The sequence below is a fragment of the Gymnodraco acuticeps genome, unplaced genomic scaffold (genome assembly GCF_902827175.1).
Source record: "Gymnodraco acuticeps unplaced genomic scaffold, fGymAcu1.1, whole genome shotgun sequence".
Classification (NCBI taxonomy): domain Eukaryota; kingdom Metazoa; phylum Chordata; class Actinopteri; order Perciformes; family Bathydraconidae; genus Gymnodraco; species Gymnodraco acuticeps.
Genome location: NW_022990558.1, coordinates 2,505,658 through 2,526,313, shown reverse-complemented (window position 1 = coordinate 2,526,313; position 20,656 = coordinate 2,505,658). Strand labels below are relative to the sequence as shown.

General features: G+C 39.8%; 2 protein-coding genes across 8 annotated transcripts in view; both read right to left on the bottom strand.

Moving 5' to 3' along the window:
• Window positions 1-1,697, bottom strand: part of wu:fj29h11 (protein NO VEIN) — a 46,574-nt gene extending 44,877 nt beyond the window's left edge. For 5 of the 7 annotated variants that reach the window (XM_034227449.1, XM_034227451.1, XM_034227453.1 and 2 more), the window contains exons 1-2: window positions 1,344-1,696; window positions 770-862 (exon numbers count right to left, since the gene is read on the bottom strand). The gene's annotated coding sequence lies outside the window, so the exon portion shown is untranslated. Of the gene's footprint in view, window positions 1-769; window positions 863-1,343 lie in introns of all 7 variants that reach the window. The other 2 variants (XM_034227452.1, XM_034227454.1) reach the window with 1 other exon arrangement.
• A 1,485-nt stretch (window positions 1,698-3,182) lies between these two features.
• Window positions 3,183-17,838, bottom strand: LOC117553498 (sulfotransferase 2B1-like). The gene is made up of 6 exons (XM_034227458.1): window positions 17,479-17,838; window positions 8,790-9,001; window positions 7,071-7,197; window positions 6,231-6,319; window positions 5,952-6,132; window positions 3,183-3,836 (listed from the first exon to the last, which is right to left on the bottom strand). The coding sequence occupies exons 1-6, from the start codon at window positions 17,615-17,617 to the stop codon at window positions 3,703-3,705; spliced, it is 882 nt and encodes a 293-aa protein (XP_034083349.1). The 5' UTR covers window positions 17,618-17,838; the 3' UTR covers window positions 3,183-3,702.
• Window positions 17,839-20,656: the final 2,818 nt, after the last annotated feature.

The following is a 20,656-nucleotide window of genomic DNA, read 5'->3' as shown; positions in this document are numbered from 1 at the left end:
GATTAATAAAGTATTTGTGATACTGATTTCTGATTCTGAAGTGTTTTGCTTATAAGTTGTTTGCATTTAGCTAAAGTGTGATGTTTTTCCTCATATTGCATTGCAATAGCCTGTTTAAAGTGATCATATAACAAACAACTAATCAGTACTGATACTGTATGCTAATAGATATAGGAGTGATAATAATACAGTAAATGCTTTGAATTTCTTAGATATAGCTGTGCAGTATTCTTAACAGACTGGATAGCAGCAGACAATAGAAGGCTTATTACAACCAGAAGAGACATGAGACTTTTATTTTTTAGAGACTTGAGACTTGACTTGGACTCGTGACCAAAGACTTGAGACTTGACTTGGACTTGCAAAAAAAGACTTGTGAACATCTCTGTAATCAGCAATTATCAGTGAAAACCTTGGTGTGCATTTAAAGGCACTATTATGGTCCTTTTCACCTTGAGTTTTGTATTTTGTGCCTTAACTGTGACATGTTTTCATGCTTTAATGTTGAATGTGTTTTCTAATAATGCCTGTGCTGCAGCACCTCCTTTCACCCTCTGTCTGTTATGTCTTACATTGTGATGTCACTATCCAATCAAGGCGTATCAGGCAGGGGGGAGTGAGTGGGAGACAAACTCCCTCTGGAGGGAACTTTGGAACTTTAGCCTTTGCAGACCATATACATGCACAAACAGGAAATGGAATACCACAACAAGCATAATAGGGCCCCTTTAAGGAAAATCTATAATACAAATGGGAGAAGTCCACATACCTTGCTTTGGTCAATCTGAGACTTGTTTGTTAGTGTAGTCCTTTCCTCACAGTTAGGCCTGTTGTAGCTTACATCATGTGGAGAGCACATCAACTGATGATGAAGACACAAATATAAGAGTGTAAATAGAGATTATGACATCTTGTATTTCGGTAAATCTTATTTAAGTGTTGATTATATTTCATATCATTAATCCCAATCTGCAAAGTAACTAAAAGTATAAATGTAAAAGTACACTATTAACCTCTACATTTGTAGCGGGGTATAATGACAAAATAGCAAATAAAGTATTAGTATTTTAAGATTGTGTACTTGAGTAAATGTATTCAGGCAGTAGACACCACTGTAGATTAAGGGGGGAAACAATGACGCTCTGCCCCTCCCCTTCAGGCGGTAACGTATTTACCAGTCTATGGTATTTACACTTTATGTCAGAACGCGCGGGCAACCAGACAAAACGTATGGTTAAGGTTCACCAACTAAGTTAATATACGTGTTGACAATACGAAAAACTTAATAGCAACAATTATATTATCGAAAATACACGGTTAAGCACGAGTGACTCTCCAGCTACCTGTTATGGTGCCCTTTAGCTGCAGTTGTCGAGTGTACATCTTCGCTTTCATTCAACATCCTCCGTCTCTGTGCTGAAGAAAATTACCATGGCAATACAAAGCTAATGGGTTGATTTACTTTAGTTAGCGGAGCTGCTATTCCGGCTAACGTTAGTAAATAATACCAGAAGTAGTACTTAGCTCCAAGTCAAACTAATCGATAAAAATATCCAATTTCACATTATAGTTAATTTGGTTTTGTACCACTGCTGCAATTAAGTGTCGCATGGTACGAAATTAAGGAGCTAAAATCAAATGATGCTTGTGTTGTTTTCAACATTAGCCTCAATAGCCTGAGACCGAGCTAATGTATGCTGCGTTCAGGTTGTAGGAAGAAAGTCGTAAATAAATTTCGACTATTGTTGAAAATGTTTTTTAGAAACATTCTCAGAAATATAAATTATTTCAAAAACAAAGAATGTTTATCGCAGCTTTATTCTAGTGCACGCTTCCTGATGATTGGGATGTTGTATTGTGATGTATTTTTGTTCGTGAAAGTTTGTCATAATTAGTAATCAAATGATATCTAAGGCTGTAATCTGCTAAAGTCAATTCGTATCACCCCTTTCATATTTCTAATATTTCAAGTGTGAACGGCAGTTTTGTTGCACACAAATTGATGAATAAACTAATATTAAACTATCGAGTTGATAGGTTTAATGGAGCGCTAAACTGAAGATGGTTTTTTCCCACCGGTAGCCTGAATGCAGCATTAGGTTAAAAGTGACATCAATGTTTGACTGGATTCTACATTGTAAACTGCATTGTTAATAATAACTAACTGGAAATAGAGGTGCAATTATTCAATAAAGTAGAATGAAATACATTTGATTGCATATTAATATAACAAACTTAAATATATATTATATGTATTTTCTAAGTTGGTCATTATAGTATATTTCAACTTGCAGGGAAAGGCTTATATTTGTCTAAAGCATATTGTTTACATGTTAGGTTTTTTTTAAAGCATAAAACAGACTCACCAATACAAAGAGAAAACGAAAGAGAATGGTAAGCTAACTGCAGCTTAGGAAACAAACTCAGAGCCTTAAGAGAAATATTTATTTATTAATCAATATACATGATTGGTATTTAAAGATGCTATAATAAAGAAATGTCTGAAAGAAAGAAAAATGTAAAAAGCTAAAAAATATTTCGCAAAGATAAAAATAATACTGCTTACTTCAGTCAAATGTGGTTTACCTGTTATTTTTGAGATAATGAATTGTCAGCTCAAGAGTGCAGAGTATATAACATACAAAGGGGCTAATACACACTCATAACAATATAGAGGCATCATTATTGAATTGAGACTATTTCAAAACCAGTTTAAACTCATTGTCTAGACTTTTCCATTACTAGATGCATCACTCTAGTTTCATTTAATACACAGAAGCATTCTCTCTTAATGCACTCTCAAATTACACCTTGGGGATATAAGATCCTCATCAAGACTGTTTTTTCTCTTGTGATGGTGTGTGTGAGCACCGCCGGGATAAACTCAAATACCACTTGACCAACCAGCCTAATATCTGTTGTGCTCAATTATGACTGCATGTTCAAGGACCTCTCCTTGCTGTGGTTGTGTACTAGTTTAAAACATGTTTGACTGTTAATGGGTGACTCCTGATTTACCCATCCCTAACTCGCCAGTAGAGGCCGCTGCTTCATTGTTATGGAGAGATTGGTGACTAACAGCTAAATTGATTAGATACTGTATATCAGACTGTTGTCTTTTCATTAAACTAATAATGAAGTGATGTGCCTCTGAAGAACAAAACAATGTTAGTTTATTTGGATGTGGTTAACTGAGATATAATCTGGATTTTATTTAAATGTATTATTTTTTCTCGAGGCTTACAAACAAAAAAAGCCTATTCATTTCCTTAACATTTTTATGTTGTGTATTTGGCCACCGACAACACACAACCAATAACAATAGTAGAGTAACAGTATGTGAGACGATATGTCGGTTTTGGTCAACAATGTAAACTATCAAGAATTCTATTTTGATTTACTTTTGTAAAAAAAAATGTATCCAACATTTACTCGTTAAAGTCTCAATTGATGTAGTTGTTAATCCAAAAAATCTGTATTGCTCGAGCATACTATAATAGCATACTCTATTGTTAATTGCCCAGTCAGTATGAAGTAAATATAGATTGAGTAGGCAGTACGTTAGAAAGCACTTTGAAAAACACATTTTACCAGCCATGACAGTGACTTGCTTTTTTGTGCAATGCAAAATGTTCTCCTGGAGGTACCTACTGGAGTGTGAACACAAAGAGGGTTTAGAGTATCATTACAGAGAGGAATGACTTAATTATTTCCATTAAGTGTTTTTAAATCCCATACAAATGTACATTTCACATCTTTCATTTTGTCTTTGTAAACAGAATCAAAGTACTCTGCTTCTGCCACTGTTAGTTGGTTTTCCCAGTCTCCAGCAATGCCTGAAACACAGCATGGGAAAAAAAAGGAATCAGATCATTTGAAGGAAAGGTATGTGAAACTGTTGAAACAAGTTGTCCTCGTGTCTTTCAGCGGAATGCCTCTGAATCATAAGGGAATAGAAAGGAACTGGAGCACATGACTGAACTGCAGCCTTTTTATTATGTAACTGTGTCTTCATCAGTGTTGGGACTAACGCGTTACACAGTAACGCGTTACTGTAACGCCGTTATTTTGCCACTAACTAGCACTCTAACGCATTACTTTTTTAATTCAGTAACTCAGCTACCGTTACTACATGGTGCGTTACTCCGTTAGTTTTTTTTATATAGTCAACAGCCAGGCGAACAGAGATGAGAACTGTACTTAAGTACAGTACTTGAGTAAATGTACTTAGATACTTCCTGTGTCACATGCGGAGACGGGCAGTGGGCGTGTTTGTGTTGTTTACTAACAAGACTATCATGGCGGCGGCGGAGCTCAAGTCTAGTTTCTCCACCTGGAGATATTCTCACTATTTCACTTTTGTCGAGCACAAAGAAAATAACGTTTCTGTTAAATGTAAGTTGTGTCTTGGCGGGTCAAAGATCCTATCTACTGCCCAAACCAGTCATTCAAATCTCTTAAAACATCTGCAAAAACAACATGCTGGGACGAAGCTAGTAGCTAAGACCACAGAGACTCAGCCGACGCCACTCCACCTCCACCTAAGCAACAGCGGCTGGATTTTAACCAAAGGACTGCTATCCAGGGAAAAGTCGATAAAGCCATTGCACGGTATGTTGTAGAACACATGCAGGCTATTGCTACAGTGGAGTCACCCGCTTTCAGGGAGCTAGTTAGCATGATAGCATGTCCGGGCGGCACACGGCATATGGGACGGAAAACTTTTTCCAACTACCTGGAGAAAGAATATACAAAAATGGAAAGCCAGCTAATATCGATGCAATCCAGATTGCATATAATGCATGTCAAGTTGATCAACAGATTGTATTATTCTCCAATGCAATAACAGTACTGAAATGAAGGCTATAAGGGCATTAATGGGAGCCATTTTTTAAGTAACTAAAACATTACTTTTCACAGTAACGCATTACTTTTTTGTGTACGTAACTTGTAAAGTAACTGAGTTACTTTTGAAATGAAGTAACTAGTAATGGTAACTAGTTACTGGTTTTCAGTAACTAGCACAACACTGGTCTTCATCAGAGTTTAAATAGACAAAGACAAACATATCAACCACTGTTTTTTTTGTATTTATTTGTATTCATAAAAAAAAGGGAATTGCACCTATCGATGTTTTCTATCCAAATACAGATAATACCAGGCTGAAGGCATTGCTGTATAAGTATTTGTCATTATAAACATGTTTTGGAGGAACATTTCACCTTGTTGAAGAAATTAGTTTAAATTGTCTAAAAAATGTAAATGAATGCCACGAGTAATGCGTTTGAGTTATATCAGGGTATAAGCAGGAATCCTGAAGTCAAATGTAAAACCTTTTTAAGACCCTTTCCATACATTTTAAGACCTCATCGCCACTTGGAGTTTTAACCGGTTACCTTGGCGACACACTTGACCTCACATTGACTATATACAGTATTGATTGTCCTTCCTCCTTATCTTCCAACCATTTGGACGCAGACTTGCATTTCCCCATAACGATGTTGTTCAACAACCGGCGTAAACGGTCCTTCGCGCGCTATCAAGCAGTGAGTGTGCGATGTCCTGTTCAGATGACGTCACATCCAACGGGATGCCATAAATAAACTGCACAGAATCACACTACACACCTACGCAATGATTACATTCAGGCAGACTGTAGAATACAACCTCTTTGGACAATTTATATACTTATTGAAAACAAGCTACAAAATGTAATACCTTGGAAAATGCCGTTTAATACTTTTTAATAGCCTTAATCTTCGCTAAATTGATTTATCAACTTTTAATACTTTTTAAGACCCCGCGGACACCCTGTATATTCTATTTGGTTGTCATTTCGATTATGTGATAATACAGACAAAACAACATTAGTTTGGCTCTTCTCTTTATAGATCAAAATTGATAATACTGGAATTAAATGCGTGCTGTATGTATTAATTATTAACACTCACCTTTCCTGAGAAACTCAGACTTTGTCTGGTCCATGAATTCACGAGGAACCGCAGAGTAGTTTGACATGTTGTTCTTCTTCATGTTCTTGAACAAACATCGGTCGGCTATCTTCTCTATCGCTTCATAGTCCAGAGATTTCTGCAGGAACTGAGCGATTCTGCCCACAGAGTCCTTCAGGTCCTGCAGAGAAACACAGATAAGCTCATAGTCCTGCAGTGGCTCTCCCAGTATATAGACTGTATTCTTGTAAGGATTTGAGGATTGTTCCGGAGTCTCACCAATATCATCTCTTCATAGGAGATGTGCATGATGTTATCCTCAGCATTCAGCCAACTCTTCACATGGTCAAACCATGAGCCAAACATAACTGTAAAGCAAAGAAGACACAAGTATTCAATTATTATGAATAATTATAACCAGAACTATAATTATAACTCTCCAATAAATAAGGGTCAGCATTTCATCTCTACTACTGATATCAAAGTAATAATACTAACTAACAGCAGTAAAAGATTATATAAACGTGCTGAAATTCTGAGAGCTGGTAAGAAATAATATTTGTATAATTGAATTATAATATTTCTCATTCAGTATTATTCAGTGCCAAATGTTATGTGCTAGGTGCCTGGCCCTATGAGGCTAAATGTAGAAGTTATAATTATTGTTTACATTGTCAATGTTAATTATCTTCATGTTAATTTCAAAAGGTGTTATGTCAAATGGCATGCTAATGATGGTATATTGATGATATTGTTTTGACTATGTTTTTCTGTTTATTTTAAGACCTTTGTCCCTTTTCTAGCATTCAGATATCTTATTTCAATCATTCTTATTTCAAGATGTTTCATTAAGTTGAATTATTTCATTGTACTGACAGATTATCACACTTGTTTCAAATCTGTATCTACTCAAATAATATCTTCACGTGTGGCATCAGCCCATTTGAGCACTTTTGACCAAAAAATAATCAAACTGAACATGGACCATAGGTGTATTGTAGCCACTCAAAGCAGCTCTCTTTCTTTGTCCCCCTCATGTTCAAAACTATAATTCTTGCCTTATCTTACACATTGCATCTTTAATAAATATGAAGAGCATAGGTGACAAGTGACAACAACCTTTTCCATCAAGGAACTTGTGGAGGAAGTCGGTCTGTGGGCCTGGGTTTACCAGGAAGGAAGCTGTCCTATGATAAAAAAAGGAAGATACAAACACATCTTTGGGGTTCCTCGTCACATAGATGACCTGCAGGGATAATACAACATCCATTAATTAAATGATGGATCTATGCAGACACTTTTCTTCAAACAAACTGTGTGTGAAATTTGAATCTGTTCTTTTAAGAATTTCCTCATAGCATTCATGGCTCATTTACTGCCTAGACAAAAAGTACATGATCTTTGACGGCTGTGTCAAAAAAGACGACGCTGTCTGTTGGAGCTATATATTATTTAATAATTTAACATTTGTTTTCTTATTGTTTTTGTGTATAGTAAATGTTCTATTATTTAGAGATATTATTGTAGTTAGTTAAAGTAGTTTTATGCTTTTATTTTGAAGGCATCTTTGGGCACTGGGTGATTAGGGAACCTGGTGTAATTGTATATATTGGAGACAGGTGGTGGTGGGAGCCAGAGCACTAGTAGAGCATAACATTTTCTATCAGGGTGATTCAAGAAAGCAAGCAAGCCATAGGGAAAGCTTAAGGAAAGTAAACCTGTTCATTGTACCTTTGTAATAGGAATAAAATGCACAGAACTGACGATCTTGTCTGGATTTGGATCATTCCCTGCGTAAGATTCGCTATCTGGTGCCTCAGCGGCAATCATACTTTTAAACTAAAAGTTATTTCAGCCGCTACACTATCCAAGGTACGGATCATTTTAGACTATGGATGCATCTCACTTCGGTTAAATGGATTCCTTGCGTCCCTCACTTGTGTCGTTTCCCTGCGACTAGTCCCTCCCACCAGGGAAGCATGGAGAGACGCAAGGAAAGCACGAAAAGCAGGGAAATTAGTTTTAAGAGCAATGGGACGTCCTTTCCTCCGGAGCGTCACGTGAAGCGACGTCCGTTTGTGATGACGCCGCACAGCTGATCGTCAGACGGGGGGGGGCGAGTGTCTGAGGATTTCACCGGAGGATGGTCTTGTAGGTCCTCGATTATCGCTCCTCCGTTATCGCTCCTCGATCCACCGGCACAAATAAGGCCACTGGGACGGTACTCAAGATGGCGCAGACAAATCAACTTCCGGTGATACCGAGACCGAGGAGATGAAAATTAAGAGAGGTGAAACGCACCCTATGTGTCCCACCCACTCCATGACTGGTCAGGCAAACCTAAGTTAAGTCATTCGAGTCATTTCACGAAGATGCACCACAGAGCGCCACAGGAAGTCCATCAGACTGAGCGTCAGGCCCTCTGAGTCAATCTGGCACCTGACTTTTTATCTTTAATTGGACATTTCACTTTAATTCTGATGATTATATATCTTGTTTATTTGTAATTGGACATTTCACTTTAATTCTGATGATTATATATCTTGTTTATTTGTAATTGGACATTTCACTTTAATTCTGATGATTATATATCTTGTTTATTTGTAATTGGACATTTTAGTAATTCTTAAATATCATATTTGATCTTTTATTGGACATTTAACTTTGGTTCTTATGTGCTATTTTATCTTTTATTGGACATTTTACTTACATGTTTTGTGTTTATATACTGTATCTTATTTGATCTTTTATTAGACATTTAACTTTCATTAATATCCTATTTTATCTTTTAAAACCAATGTCGCCCTGAGATGATATAAGTATTTCTGATTCTGATACCTTGGGCTTCACTTCAAAGAAGGATGGAGGCATCATGTTGTACGGGGAGTGTGTGGTTAACATTCGTGGAGACGCCCTCTGTTCAAGGTTAAATGTGCAGGCCTGAATTTCCTCCAGCCAGGGAACACGTTCCCAGTTAGGAAGAGTCTCCACAGATGCTGGATCTCCTCCACTCATGATCAGAGGGACAATCTCCTGCGTCCATGTCGTACCTAAACAAAGAAAACAAGAGGTAAATTCACAGCTATAGTTACATTAATGAAAAGTTAATCATCCTTTTTTTATTTAACATTGTTTTTTGGGCTATAATGCTTGATTTGACAGTGGAGATAGACAGAAAATGTAGAAGAGGGTAAAAGAATGACACGGCGAATTCTCAGACAAGCCAGCACTTGAACTGTGGATGATTATGTTGGCCTTCTGAAATAAGTGCTCCGGAGATGTAATGTTACAATAATAACTGGGGAATGAAATGAAATGCATGAACTGTACATGAAAGTTCATGAAAATGATAAAGCACATAAAGGAAAACAAAGAAGGGTGTTTGAGGGCAACATTTTCTGTCTTTTTCTTAGAATCACGTTAAGTTTAAAAGTTCATTTTGTCCTCTTACTTTCATGAGCAATAAGAAAGATAATAATATTCCCATTTTAAAACTGACATATAGGGAAACTAACATTGGATACATATTTATATGTTTTGTTTTTTACAAATTAAGTTTTTTTTTTATCAAGTCTTGATCTTGTAATTGTGTGATTGAATCCGTGTATCTACCGGCCAATTGTTTTTTTTTATTAAACACGTAAACGGAAGAGCGTTCGAGAGGCCTTTTTGCTTTTTACCTTACTAAATGGTCATTGGAGCGAGGGGCAGGGCGGAATTTAAATGAGAGGAAAGGAAAAAAATGAATTAATACACAAACAGGGTGTTTTGCATCACAATGTAAAACTAAATATATATTTTATTTTTTTTTAAAGATAATTGGTTGTCTTTGTAGTAGACAACAAACATATTTGCATGTCCTCATGTGCACCATAGAGAGTATCCTGACTGGCTGCATCACCGCCTCGTACGGCAGCTGCACCGCCCTCAATCGTAAGGCTTTACAGAGGGTGGTGAAAACTGCACAGAACATCACCAGGACGGAGCTGCCATCCATGGAGGACCTTTACTCCTAGCGGCTCAGGAAGAAAGCCCTCAGAATTACAAAAGACCCCTGAACTTTTCAAACAACATCCACAAAATGTATCTGGCTGCAATTTAGAAATTATTTATCTAATATATCATATTCAATCACTTGCATATAGACTTTTATTGCACTTTTTTTCTTTTTGTATTTACTTTTTTCAGTTTTTTCTGTTTTATTGTGTTGCACTGTTGGAGGAGCCTGTGACCTAAGATTTTCATCGTCATAAAAATGGCCAATTATACCAAAACGTTATCATAAAACGGCCTCTAGGTTAAAGAGCAACTTGCAGGTTAGAGACCCCAGTGAATAAATGTGTAGGAAAATGATGTACTAGATTTTTTTTTTTTAAATATACACTACAGTGACATCTGGCGTCGTTTTTGTATGACATTTTTACTTCAGCATAAAAAAAGACCACCCGCGTGTGACGTCACATCAGGCAGAGCGGCCGGTCTAACGTATTAATAAACATGGATCACAATGCTAGTTTTGACACGGAAGAGGTTGAAAATGTATATTCGTATGCATATTCAGGGCCGTCCCTCCCTACAGGCATGCAGACTGCGTGGGGCCTCACCTTGCGGACGGGGCCTCATCTTGCGGAGGGACCGGGAGGGTGCCTCAACTGAGCCAAAAAAATTGGCGCAATTAGTGTGGCGCGGCACGGTTTCGCCGCTGCAAGGCTCCACTAGCACAAACACAATAGCTCACCATGATTAAAAATGGTAAATTGCAATGTAAAATTATCGAAAAAATACCAGCTCACTAAATCACAACCACTCAAACCAACTACCAACTACTACTGTGAATTGGGCAGAGAAGGAGTTCGAGAAAGTTGCTCCCCTATGTGACGTAATATGGCGCGTTTGACGTATGACGCAAAGTTTTTAGTAGCAGAGCTCAAAATGGCTACTTTCCCCTCTGAATTCCTGCCCTTATGTCTCGTAAAACATATGAAATCCTGCATTAACTTTTTTTAATTGTAATTTTCAGGCAAGGTTAAGCATAAATGTAGTAAAAAAAAAAAACCTGCAAGTTGCTCTATAACTTATTTTCTACATGTTAACACTGTGGACCTTCATGTTTCCTACCTATTGTAAGGTGCTTAGAGCAGACAGTAGCTAGCAGATTTCGACAGATACAGCCCACTCAAAAATATATTGTTTTATATAAAATGAATTGATATATATATATTAGCTGTACACTTTACGAATATAATAGTTTTTTATGGACAACTTCACCAATAAATCTCATCCAACTAATCTTGCTGCTGTCACTCCTCGGCTCTTGGTAGTTCAGGCAATGATCAAACCTGGCAACTCCGGGCTTCTTGGCAGCTGTTAATCAAAGTCCAGTGGCTCCGCCCCAAAGTGTCAGAAAGTTTTCACGCGTGCGCAGACAGACTCTCGCGAGCGAGCGCATAGCCGCTCGCGGGGGTTTAATCTGCGTGCCAGGGTCATTTTATGCGCGTGTAAAAGCACATTTTTCGCTCGTGAGTAGCTTGTTTTGCGCGCTAGAATATTGACCCAATTCTGGCTGCATACCTTTCAACACGCTCTACAAATTAATATTATATTCGTCAAATGTATTATTATTATTTATAATACATTGTGAGTTTCTGTAAAAAATCAGTAGCTATTAGCAACAATGTGTCAGTTGGATGGGATTATGATTTATTTAAAGAGCCTGTGACAGCCTCCCAACAACTGTTGTGCAATGAAATATTGGGCTACTAGTAATCTCGAACCGTCAGTTTAAAAAAGAAAAAGCGATACCGTTCCGATAAATATCAATAATTTCGAACATCGCGGGGAAATTCCTTCGACTCATTTTGAAGTTTTGGGGGAAGCCAGAAGTGACGTCAATGCGGGAATGCTTCACTGTGCGGCGAGAGAGCCAAACACGGACAAAGTGTGTTGTCATGCGTAGAAATGGTGAATTTAGGTTCATTAATAACGTTTTAATGAAGTTGACTAAAGTATTTTTGTAGTTGTAAACTCAAGTGGATTAAACTACATTTATTAGTGCTTTCATGTCAATTCGGCGAACATATGATACATGAAATGATCGTGAGGATGATGATTAAAAATCGTTTGTTTGAGCCGGTCTGCATTTCCTGATGAAAAAACAAACCGATGCTTTTTGTAGTTGTAGTACACCAACATGGATTAAACGTGTGTTTTTTTTTACCACAATGTTGGGGAAATTAATGGATAAAATGCACGGATTATGATTATTATTATTATTATTCCCACTCCGATCGGGACACTAGGGCCCTTTCTCATTTCATCAAATCCCCCTCCTCGACTCCTCGGTCCTCCGGTAGTGACCCGGAAATGAATTTCAGCGCGCCATGTTGAAGGACATCTCATTTCTCTAAATGCACTTCAAGGACCGAGGATCGAGCGTCGAGGAGGCTCTCTGGAGGAGCTCTAACCGAGGATACACTGATGGGTCCTCCACGGCTCCTTTGTGGATGCATTTCTGGGAACAGAGATGTTTCAAAGAGTTGTGACGCACGGCCGGATTTATCTCAGCCAATGACAGCTCTGCATGCATCCCCTGGATATTATTCTATTAACTGCTTTCATCGCGTCGATGTTTCCAGAGAGAACAGCTGTGAGGTCCGTGCAGAAAGCAGAGCAGTGTGTATAATATATATCACTCAGTATAACAGGCCTACTCTCTTTATTTGCTTTAGTTTAGTAGATATCTACAAAGAGTCGATATTTTTCTAAGACCATTTTGTGCTTCACATAATAAAATACACAACGGCTGTAGCCTGTTTTAGGAACTGTAGGTGCGTATGTGTGGTGTAGGTGTGTGTGGTACAGTGTGTAGATGCAGCGGACAGACAGGTCTCAGTTGGTTTGGTGTCCTCTGCTTACTTAATACTTGTAAATAAAACTTTTGGCCCGTAATTTATTTTCCTCATTGTAGCGACCAGAGAGGAGAGGGGGATATATCCAGTCTCCGATAGTGTTACGTTATTATGAGAGTGCTCTGTTTGATTCTGAAATTGTATATATTTATATAAATATATGCATATATATATGTGTGTGTCTGCATCTGTAGCCTGTTATTGTCTCATTATACCGCACTGTAAATGAATCAAAGTAAATATATAAGTCATCATGAACACATCTGTCCATCAGACAGAGGGCTGCTGTGCCTCCTGTCATCATTAATGGACGTCTCTTTAAAATGACCGGTCAGAGGAGAGGAGTTCTCATTTCTCTAACCGCCTGCTGCTTCCCCTCCTCTCTCCTCGGCTCGGCTCCTCCGCTCGCATCTCCTGTGGGCGGGACTAAGTCTTGAGGATAGGAGTCGAGGAGGGGAGTTAGAGAAATGAGAAAGGGCCAAGATCCACCGTTTCCCCGCAGCGAGGCTCCCCCCGTTGACAGTTTACGTGGGCTGGGCTGGGTGCAGTGGCGGACTGGCCATCGGGACGAATCCCGATGAGCCGGTACCGAAGTGGGCCGGTCGGATAAGTCACTAGCACATCCCCGACTCCCCCCGTTGACAAATGTAGCTCAGCGTAAGTTCAATCAGGAAGACAATATCATCGGGTGTCACACGTTATCTCAATAAGTGATCAGGGGCGTTACGCCCCGGCTAGCCAATCATCGCACCTGCTAACCCCTTTAAATCTGCTCTCCCCTCCCTGTCAGTTGTCATTTCAGGTGTCAACGCACAAGCAGCAGCAGGGGTTCGTTCCAGCTCCAGGCATTATTCATCAGCTCCGCAGTCTTGCGGATTAAGCTACAGGCGGCGTTCCCCAGTCGGCTAGCGGGTCCAGCCGGCCGCCCCGCAAACCCGGACGCGGGAGGAAAAGACAAGGAAATCGGGCTCCACGGAAGTTCCTCCGGCTTAATGGGAATGGCTACTTCACACAAACAATTGACGCACGCCTTCAGTCTCTCGAGAAGGCATCACTGGCATCAGGGCCGCCTAATGCGACGCTTCCGGCTTCACGCGGAACGGGTCCTCATCGCATGCAGAGTTTTACCCATTCTGGCTTCAACCACAACCCCTCCTGCAGGCAGGCAGGGCTTAAGCTACATCCCATTGAAGCTACTTCCTCCTGCGCTCACTTTAAAACAGGCGTCAGGGTAGCGCTGGCAAAAGGCAGTTGCAACAAATTCACGAGATGTTTCGTTATATTGTTATGACATTGGGTCATGCAGAGTGAGATCGCTACCCCTTTAAGCATTCACTGTCCGACTGTCATATAAGCAGCTATAAATATTTCCCATCTGTTAGCGATGTGTTTCAGTATGAATTTACGCCGTCGGCATCACAACAACGTCATTAAGGTTCTCTGGCATCCTACAGGTGATGTTGCTTAGCAACCTAGGTAATCAGTCATCTTGACTACTGTCACTATCATTGCAGCATTAAACCATTTCCTACACAATAACAGATTCTTAGTGCTGCCCGACTGTATAAATATTTATGTGCGCAGCTCCACTTGCTTTGAACAATCTTCAGCAAGAATTGAAACTGAGCAATCTCATTCCTCTGCATGTTTTTAAAGCTAGGCTAAATGAAATGCTTGTTGATACTATGGGCACTTGTAAATGTCTATAACTAGGTAAATGTATCCTGTAAATATAATGTATGATGTCCTTTATTGTTTTATGTTTCATGTGGAACCTATATGCAGGTCTCCCTTGAAAAAGAGATCTATGATCTCAATGGGACCAATCTCGTTAAATAAGGTTTGAAATTAAATGAAATGAAAATCCTCATCCCTGCAACAACTCGGACGATGGTCCTCCTCTGCCTTCACATCCTACATCCGCCCCGACATCAGTGCCGTGCTGGCTATCCAAAGGTCCCTCAAACACTAAAAATGGTAATTATGCCTATAACTGGTGGTGGTAACACGTCAGCATGTATACGTGTCTACTGTTCTCGTAACTGTCAGGCTATGACTCCGGGTCTGCGTTCGCTAATCCTGCAAGTGCAGGTTGCGGACGTGGGTCCGCGTCGCGTTTAACCCTGCGAGTGCAGGTTGCGGACATGGGTCCGCGGTAGGTTTAACCCTGCGAATGCAGGTTGCGGACGTGGGTCCGCGTCACGTTTAACCCTGCGAATGCAGGTTGCGGACGTGGGTCCGCGTTAGGTTTAACCCTGCGAATGCAGGTTGCGGACGTGGGTCCGCGTCACGTTTAACCCTGCGGGTGCAGGTTGCGGACGTGGGTCCGCGTCACGTTTAACCCTGCGAGTGCAGGTTGCGGACATGGGTCCGCGGTAGGTTTAACCCTGCGGGTGCAGGTTGCGGACACAGGTCCGCGGTAGGTTTAACCCTGCGGGTGCAGGTTGCGGCTAGTGGGTCTGCGTCATGTTAACCCTGCAGTGCAGGTTGCGGCCAGTGGGTCCGCGCATGTCTAACCCCGCAGCCCGGAAGTGATTTCGGTGCTCATCACGTCCCCATGTTAATCTCTCATTTCATCCATAGATCTCCACAGCCAGCCGCAAGGTAAGAATTGCTCACAGCTCCGTACTTCACTTCTTTTGGGGGTTCATCAGAGCGGTTCTTTCCCTCCTGAATGATCATCCTGCAAACCCGGGGCCTAATCGCCAAAACATCATTACAGTTACTGCTCTCCCCTCCCTGTCAGTTGTCATTTCAGGTGTCAACGCACAACCCTCCTCCACCCCTTCGCCTCCTGTCTCCTAATACAGGGCCAAGCTAAAACCTTCTCAATTCAGATCGGACCGAACTACTATCACCACCACCAGTGTCTAGACCCCGGGGGGTTCATCAGAGCGGTTCTTTCCCTCCTGAATGATCATCCTGCAAACCCGGGGCCTAATCGCCAAAACATCATTACAGTTACTTGTTGTAATACGTCAATCACTATTCCTGCATATCATGTGTCCCGATAATAAACATGTACTCATACATCACGTCTCTCCTGATTGAACTTACTAGCGGTACCGAAGTGGGCCGGTCGAGAGTCCCGGGCTGATTTTTAGTCCCAGTCCACCACTGGCTACATGACCGTATTATCGCCCATATTGACGCACCTAATTCCTAAACTTCTAACAGATACAACATAAACCGATCCTTCAGCCTCATATGAGCTCTCAGACACGTTCAACATTAAACTCTCATCGCTGTCTGAGCTTGCTGCTGTGTGCACCATCGTGCGTTTACATGCAGATGCTGGGATCCGGAACGGTGCAGCTGGAGCGCTTGGCCCGCAATGACGTCACACATAATTTGGCGGGATTTGAAGAATCCCCAAGAAGATCCAGAATATGGTCAACATTGAAGGGGAGATTAATGGTTATCAAAGTACAAATATCCAAAATCAGTTTCAAGGGGACAATATTTACTCAAATTGATGGGTTTGGATGATGGGTGAAACCCGTGTCACAGGCTCTTTAAAGCAGAAAATATAAAATCTAGTTAAGTACAGTAGATAGAGGCATATTGTATAATTGAATCTTTCAATATATTTTGAGTAAAAGTATGTTACACACAATAGATCATTCTTTTGACACTTTTAGTCATATTTACATTCAGTTTTTCCTTAATATTTTTTGGCTAATATAAGTTGGCTCCCCTTTTATTTCTTGGCAGTCAGGCTGCACCTTTTTGTTCCCCTCAGGCCAGCAGTAGAGACAGAGGAAGCAGAAAAATAATACTACTCAAATAGTGAGGAACAAAGTACACACAATATGTAGCTTAAAGCACAGCAGACGTTATGTGTTATGTGCTGATAGTTGATTTGTTTTTTTAAAGCTACCTTTTTCCACATACTGCCATTATGCACTGGTGTAAGAAGCTTAGTACATTTACTCAAGTACTGTACTTAGGTACAGTTTTGAGGCTTTACTTGAGTATTTCAATTTTTTGCCACTTTGTACTTCTACCTCACTACAATTCAGATGTAAATAGTGTACTTTTCCTCGACTACATGTATTTATTATTACCTTTAGTTACTTTGCCGATTTGGATCAAAAACAACTCTTAAATCAGACTTTAGTTCCACCTGGAGTAAATTCACAAGCTACCCTGCAGTATACAAAGTCATTAAGCTGCACCTTTACCAGCTTTGCTAACACTTTAATGATCAATAATGATAAAACATATATTATTCTGAAATGGACCAATCTGCACAATGACTACTTCTACTTTTGGTACTTTAACTATGTTTTGATTCTTGTACTTTTGTACTTTTACTTGAGTAATTTTTTGAAATCACAACTTTTATCTCTGGTTCTTCCTCTTTGACTCAAGTACAAGGTCTGAGTATTTCTCCCTCCTCTGCCTTTATGTAACTAGACTTTTATGATCAAATGGGTAAAACGAGAAAGTTAGTCCAAACAATTCAAGTAGCCTAGAGTAAGCGACTTACAAAGTGTAATGTTCTAGTTACATGTGCGAGTCGAACACACCGTTAACTATGTTTCGGGAGCCGACAATGTGACGTCTTTAAACTGAAATACATTCCAAACGGTAGTATTGAAGACGTGACAACTGACCTGACTTGGGATACGTTGCAATGATGATATCGTCAGGGCGAAAAACAAAATCTTCAAAGTATTTCAGACTCTCTGGCGTATGCAGCAAGGAGGGCACGAGGAGCCCCTTGTACACCGAGTACATCTCTGCCTCAGTCATACTCCTAGAAAGTAGAAACTTCTTAAAAAAGGGCAGATGTATATTACCAAATACAGTCTATAAAGGCTTCTCAATTCTCTAATTTCCCCTCCTCGACTCCCACCCTCGTGTCTTAGTCCCGCCCATAGGAGATGCGAGCGGAGGAGTCGAGGAGGGGAACAGAGGAGAGAGGAGTGAAAGCAGCAGGCGGTGAGACCCAATATGGTCGAGCTGCGGCCGCGGACAGTACACGACGGTACACGACACGCCCACCTGACACGACAATACGGTGGCTGAGAGGCATGGCAGAGGCATGGCAGATGAAAAGCGAATTGACGACACTACACGACACGCCCCCTACTACGCCGCCCAAGGTGGCTGAGAGACCGTACATGGCATGTTATTGTAGCATTTTAAGCAACTATTAGGCAAATAAATTAATAACCTATCCGTTTGAGAACCCCTTGGAACCCCTTATCCCATTTTGATGGTTGACATCTCATTTGAACAGTGAAAGCCAGAATGACAGCAGGGGTGAATTTCATTTTATAATTTTGCAACAAGTCAAAGATATGTTTACTGTATATTATAAAAATGCTTGTCATGTAGGCATACTGGAGGTGCCGTTCCAATGATGTATTAATAATAATATATATATAGCGCCTATATATATATATATATATATATATATATATATATATATATATAATAGCAAAATAAACACAATTACACTGCGCTAAACAGCCACATCGACAAACAAACGAGAACCTAAATAGTATGTAATTATATCTAAAACCACAATACGTTTAATAATTACCTGTACTCGGTGCGCCATATTGTTTGTTGTCTGTTGTCTGTAAACCTCCATGGTTGCTTCTCAGGTCGACTATTTTCATTTCCTCGCTCCTCGGTCTCACCGGAAGTTGATTTGCCTGCGCCATCTTGAGTACCGTCCCATGGCTCTTATTTCTGCCGGAGGACCGAGGATCGAGGAGCGAGGAGCGATAATGGAGGAGCGATAACCGAGGAACCACCAGACCATCCTCCGATGAAATCCTCAGATACTCGCCCCGCCCCCTTACTGTGTATCGCTCACTGATTGGACGATGCAGTGCATGCACTGATCTCATGCTTCTTGACATGAGAGCCGTTTCCCAGCGGAGTGAAGAAAATACATGAACCTCACGGGAGTCACTCCTCAGTTTATACCGTGTTTTGTTTCCATTTCTGTTTCATTTAGTTACAAATATGTGATCTATCTGAACAACAAAGTGGTCAAAAATCATTTTAGTCATTTGTTGGAAACATTTTCATGATCGCTTTTTTCGTTTTACATTTTCATTTATTGTCATTTCCATTCAGTCAGTCATTAAGTGCTATTAAAATGTTAATGTACTACATATCCAAACAAACAAACAAACAAACAAAGTGTGCAATCCAATGAATGTTAATCTAACTGGGTTTTGATAGATAACATATCTATTTTTCTTCTCTCAATTATTTTATTTATTTTGTGCACTCTAATCAATATGAATCAAACTATTGTTCGTTTATACATTTTAAGGCAAGGCAAGGCAAGGCAAGTTTATTTATATAGCACTTTCCAACACAAGGCAATTCAAAGTGCTTTACAAAAAATGAAAGAGATTAAGAAAATGGCATTTAAAATCAGTCATTAAAAAGAAAAGCTAATAAAATAAACATTAAAAGAAAAAATACATGGATAAAAGTTACAGTGCAATTAAACATTAAAAGAAAAAGTACATGGATAAAAGTTACAGTGCAGTCTAAGATATGAATAGTTCAATTAAAAGCAGCGACAAAAAGAAAAGTCTTTAGTCTGGATTTAAAAGTAGTCAGAGTTGCAGCGGACCTGCAGGTTTCTGGGAGTTTGTTCCAGATATTTGGAGCATAATAACTGAACGCTGCTTTACCATGTTTAGTTCTGACTCTGGGGACAGAAAGCTGACCAGTCCCTGAAGACCTGAGAGATCTGGATGGTTCATAATTTAGCAGGAGGTCAGAAATGTATTTTGGGCCTAAACCATTCAGTGCTTTATAAACCAGCAGCAATATTTTGAAATCTATTCTTTGACACACAGGAAGCCAGTGTAAAGACTTCAGAACTGGAGTGATGTGATCCACTTTCTTAGTGTTAGTGAGGACTCGAGCAGCAGCGTTCTGAATTAGCTGCAGCTTCCTAATAGATTTTTTAGTGAGACCTGTGAAGACACCATTGCAGTAGTCGAGTCTACTGAAGATAAAAGCATGGACAAGTTTTTCCAAATCCTGCTGTGACATTAGTCTTTTAATCCTAGATATATTCTTTAGGTGATAGTAGGCTGATTTAGTAACAGTTTTAATGTGACTGTTGAAACTCAGGTCAGAGTCCATGACTACACCTAGATTTCTGGCTTTATCTGTTGTTTTGAACATTGCACACTGAAGCTCAGCGCTAACTTTTATACGTTCTGCCTTGGCTCCAAAAACCATTACCTCTGTTTTATCTTTGTTTAATTGGAGAAAGTTCTGACACATCCAGTCATTGATTTGTTCAATGCACTTACTCAGTGTTTGAATTGGAGCATAGTCTCCTGGTGAAATTGTTACGTAAATTTGTGTGTCATCTGCATAGCTATGGTAACTTATTTTGTTGTTCTTCATTATCTGAGCCAGTGGTAGCATGTAGATGTTAAAGAGAAGAGGCCCCAAGATGGAGCCTTGAGGAACCCCACATGTCATATTTGTCAACTCAGATGTGTATTTACCTATAGAAACAAAGTTGTTTCTGTCCTTTAAGTAGGATTCAAACCAATTCAGAACTGTTTCCGAAAGTCCCACCCAGTTCTCCAGTCGGTCTAGTAATATGCTGTGGTCAACAGTGTCAAACGCAGCACTGAGATCTAATAATACTAACACTGAAGTTCTGCCACTGTCTGTGTTTAAGTGGATGTCATTAAAGACCTTTACAAGAGCAGTCTCAGTGCTGTGGTTTGGACGAAAGCCTGACTGGAACACATCAAAACAGTTATTTAAATGCAAGAAATTACTCAACTGTTG

Coding starts and splice junctions, on each gene's coding strand:
- LOC117553498 (XM_034227458.1), bottom strand. CDS start 17,617: ATGACTGAGGCAGAGATGTACTCGGTGTACAAGGGGCTCCTCGTGCCC. Junction 6,133..6,230: donor CCTATGAAGAGATGATATTG/GTGAGACTCCGG, acceptor GTTTCTCTGCAG/GACCTGAAGGACTCTGTGGG. Junction 3,837..5,951: donor GTCTGAGTTTCTCAGGAAAG/GTGAGTGTTAAT, acceptor GCTGTGTTTCAG/GCATTGCTGGAGACTGGGAA.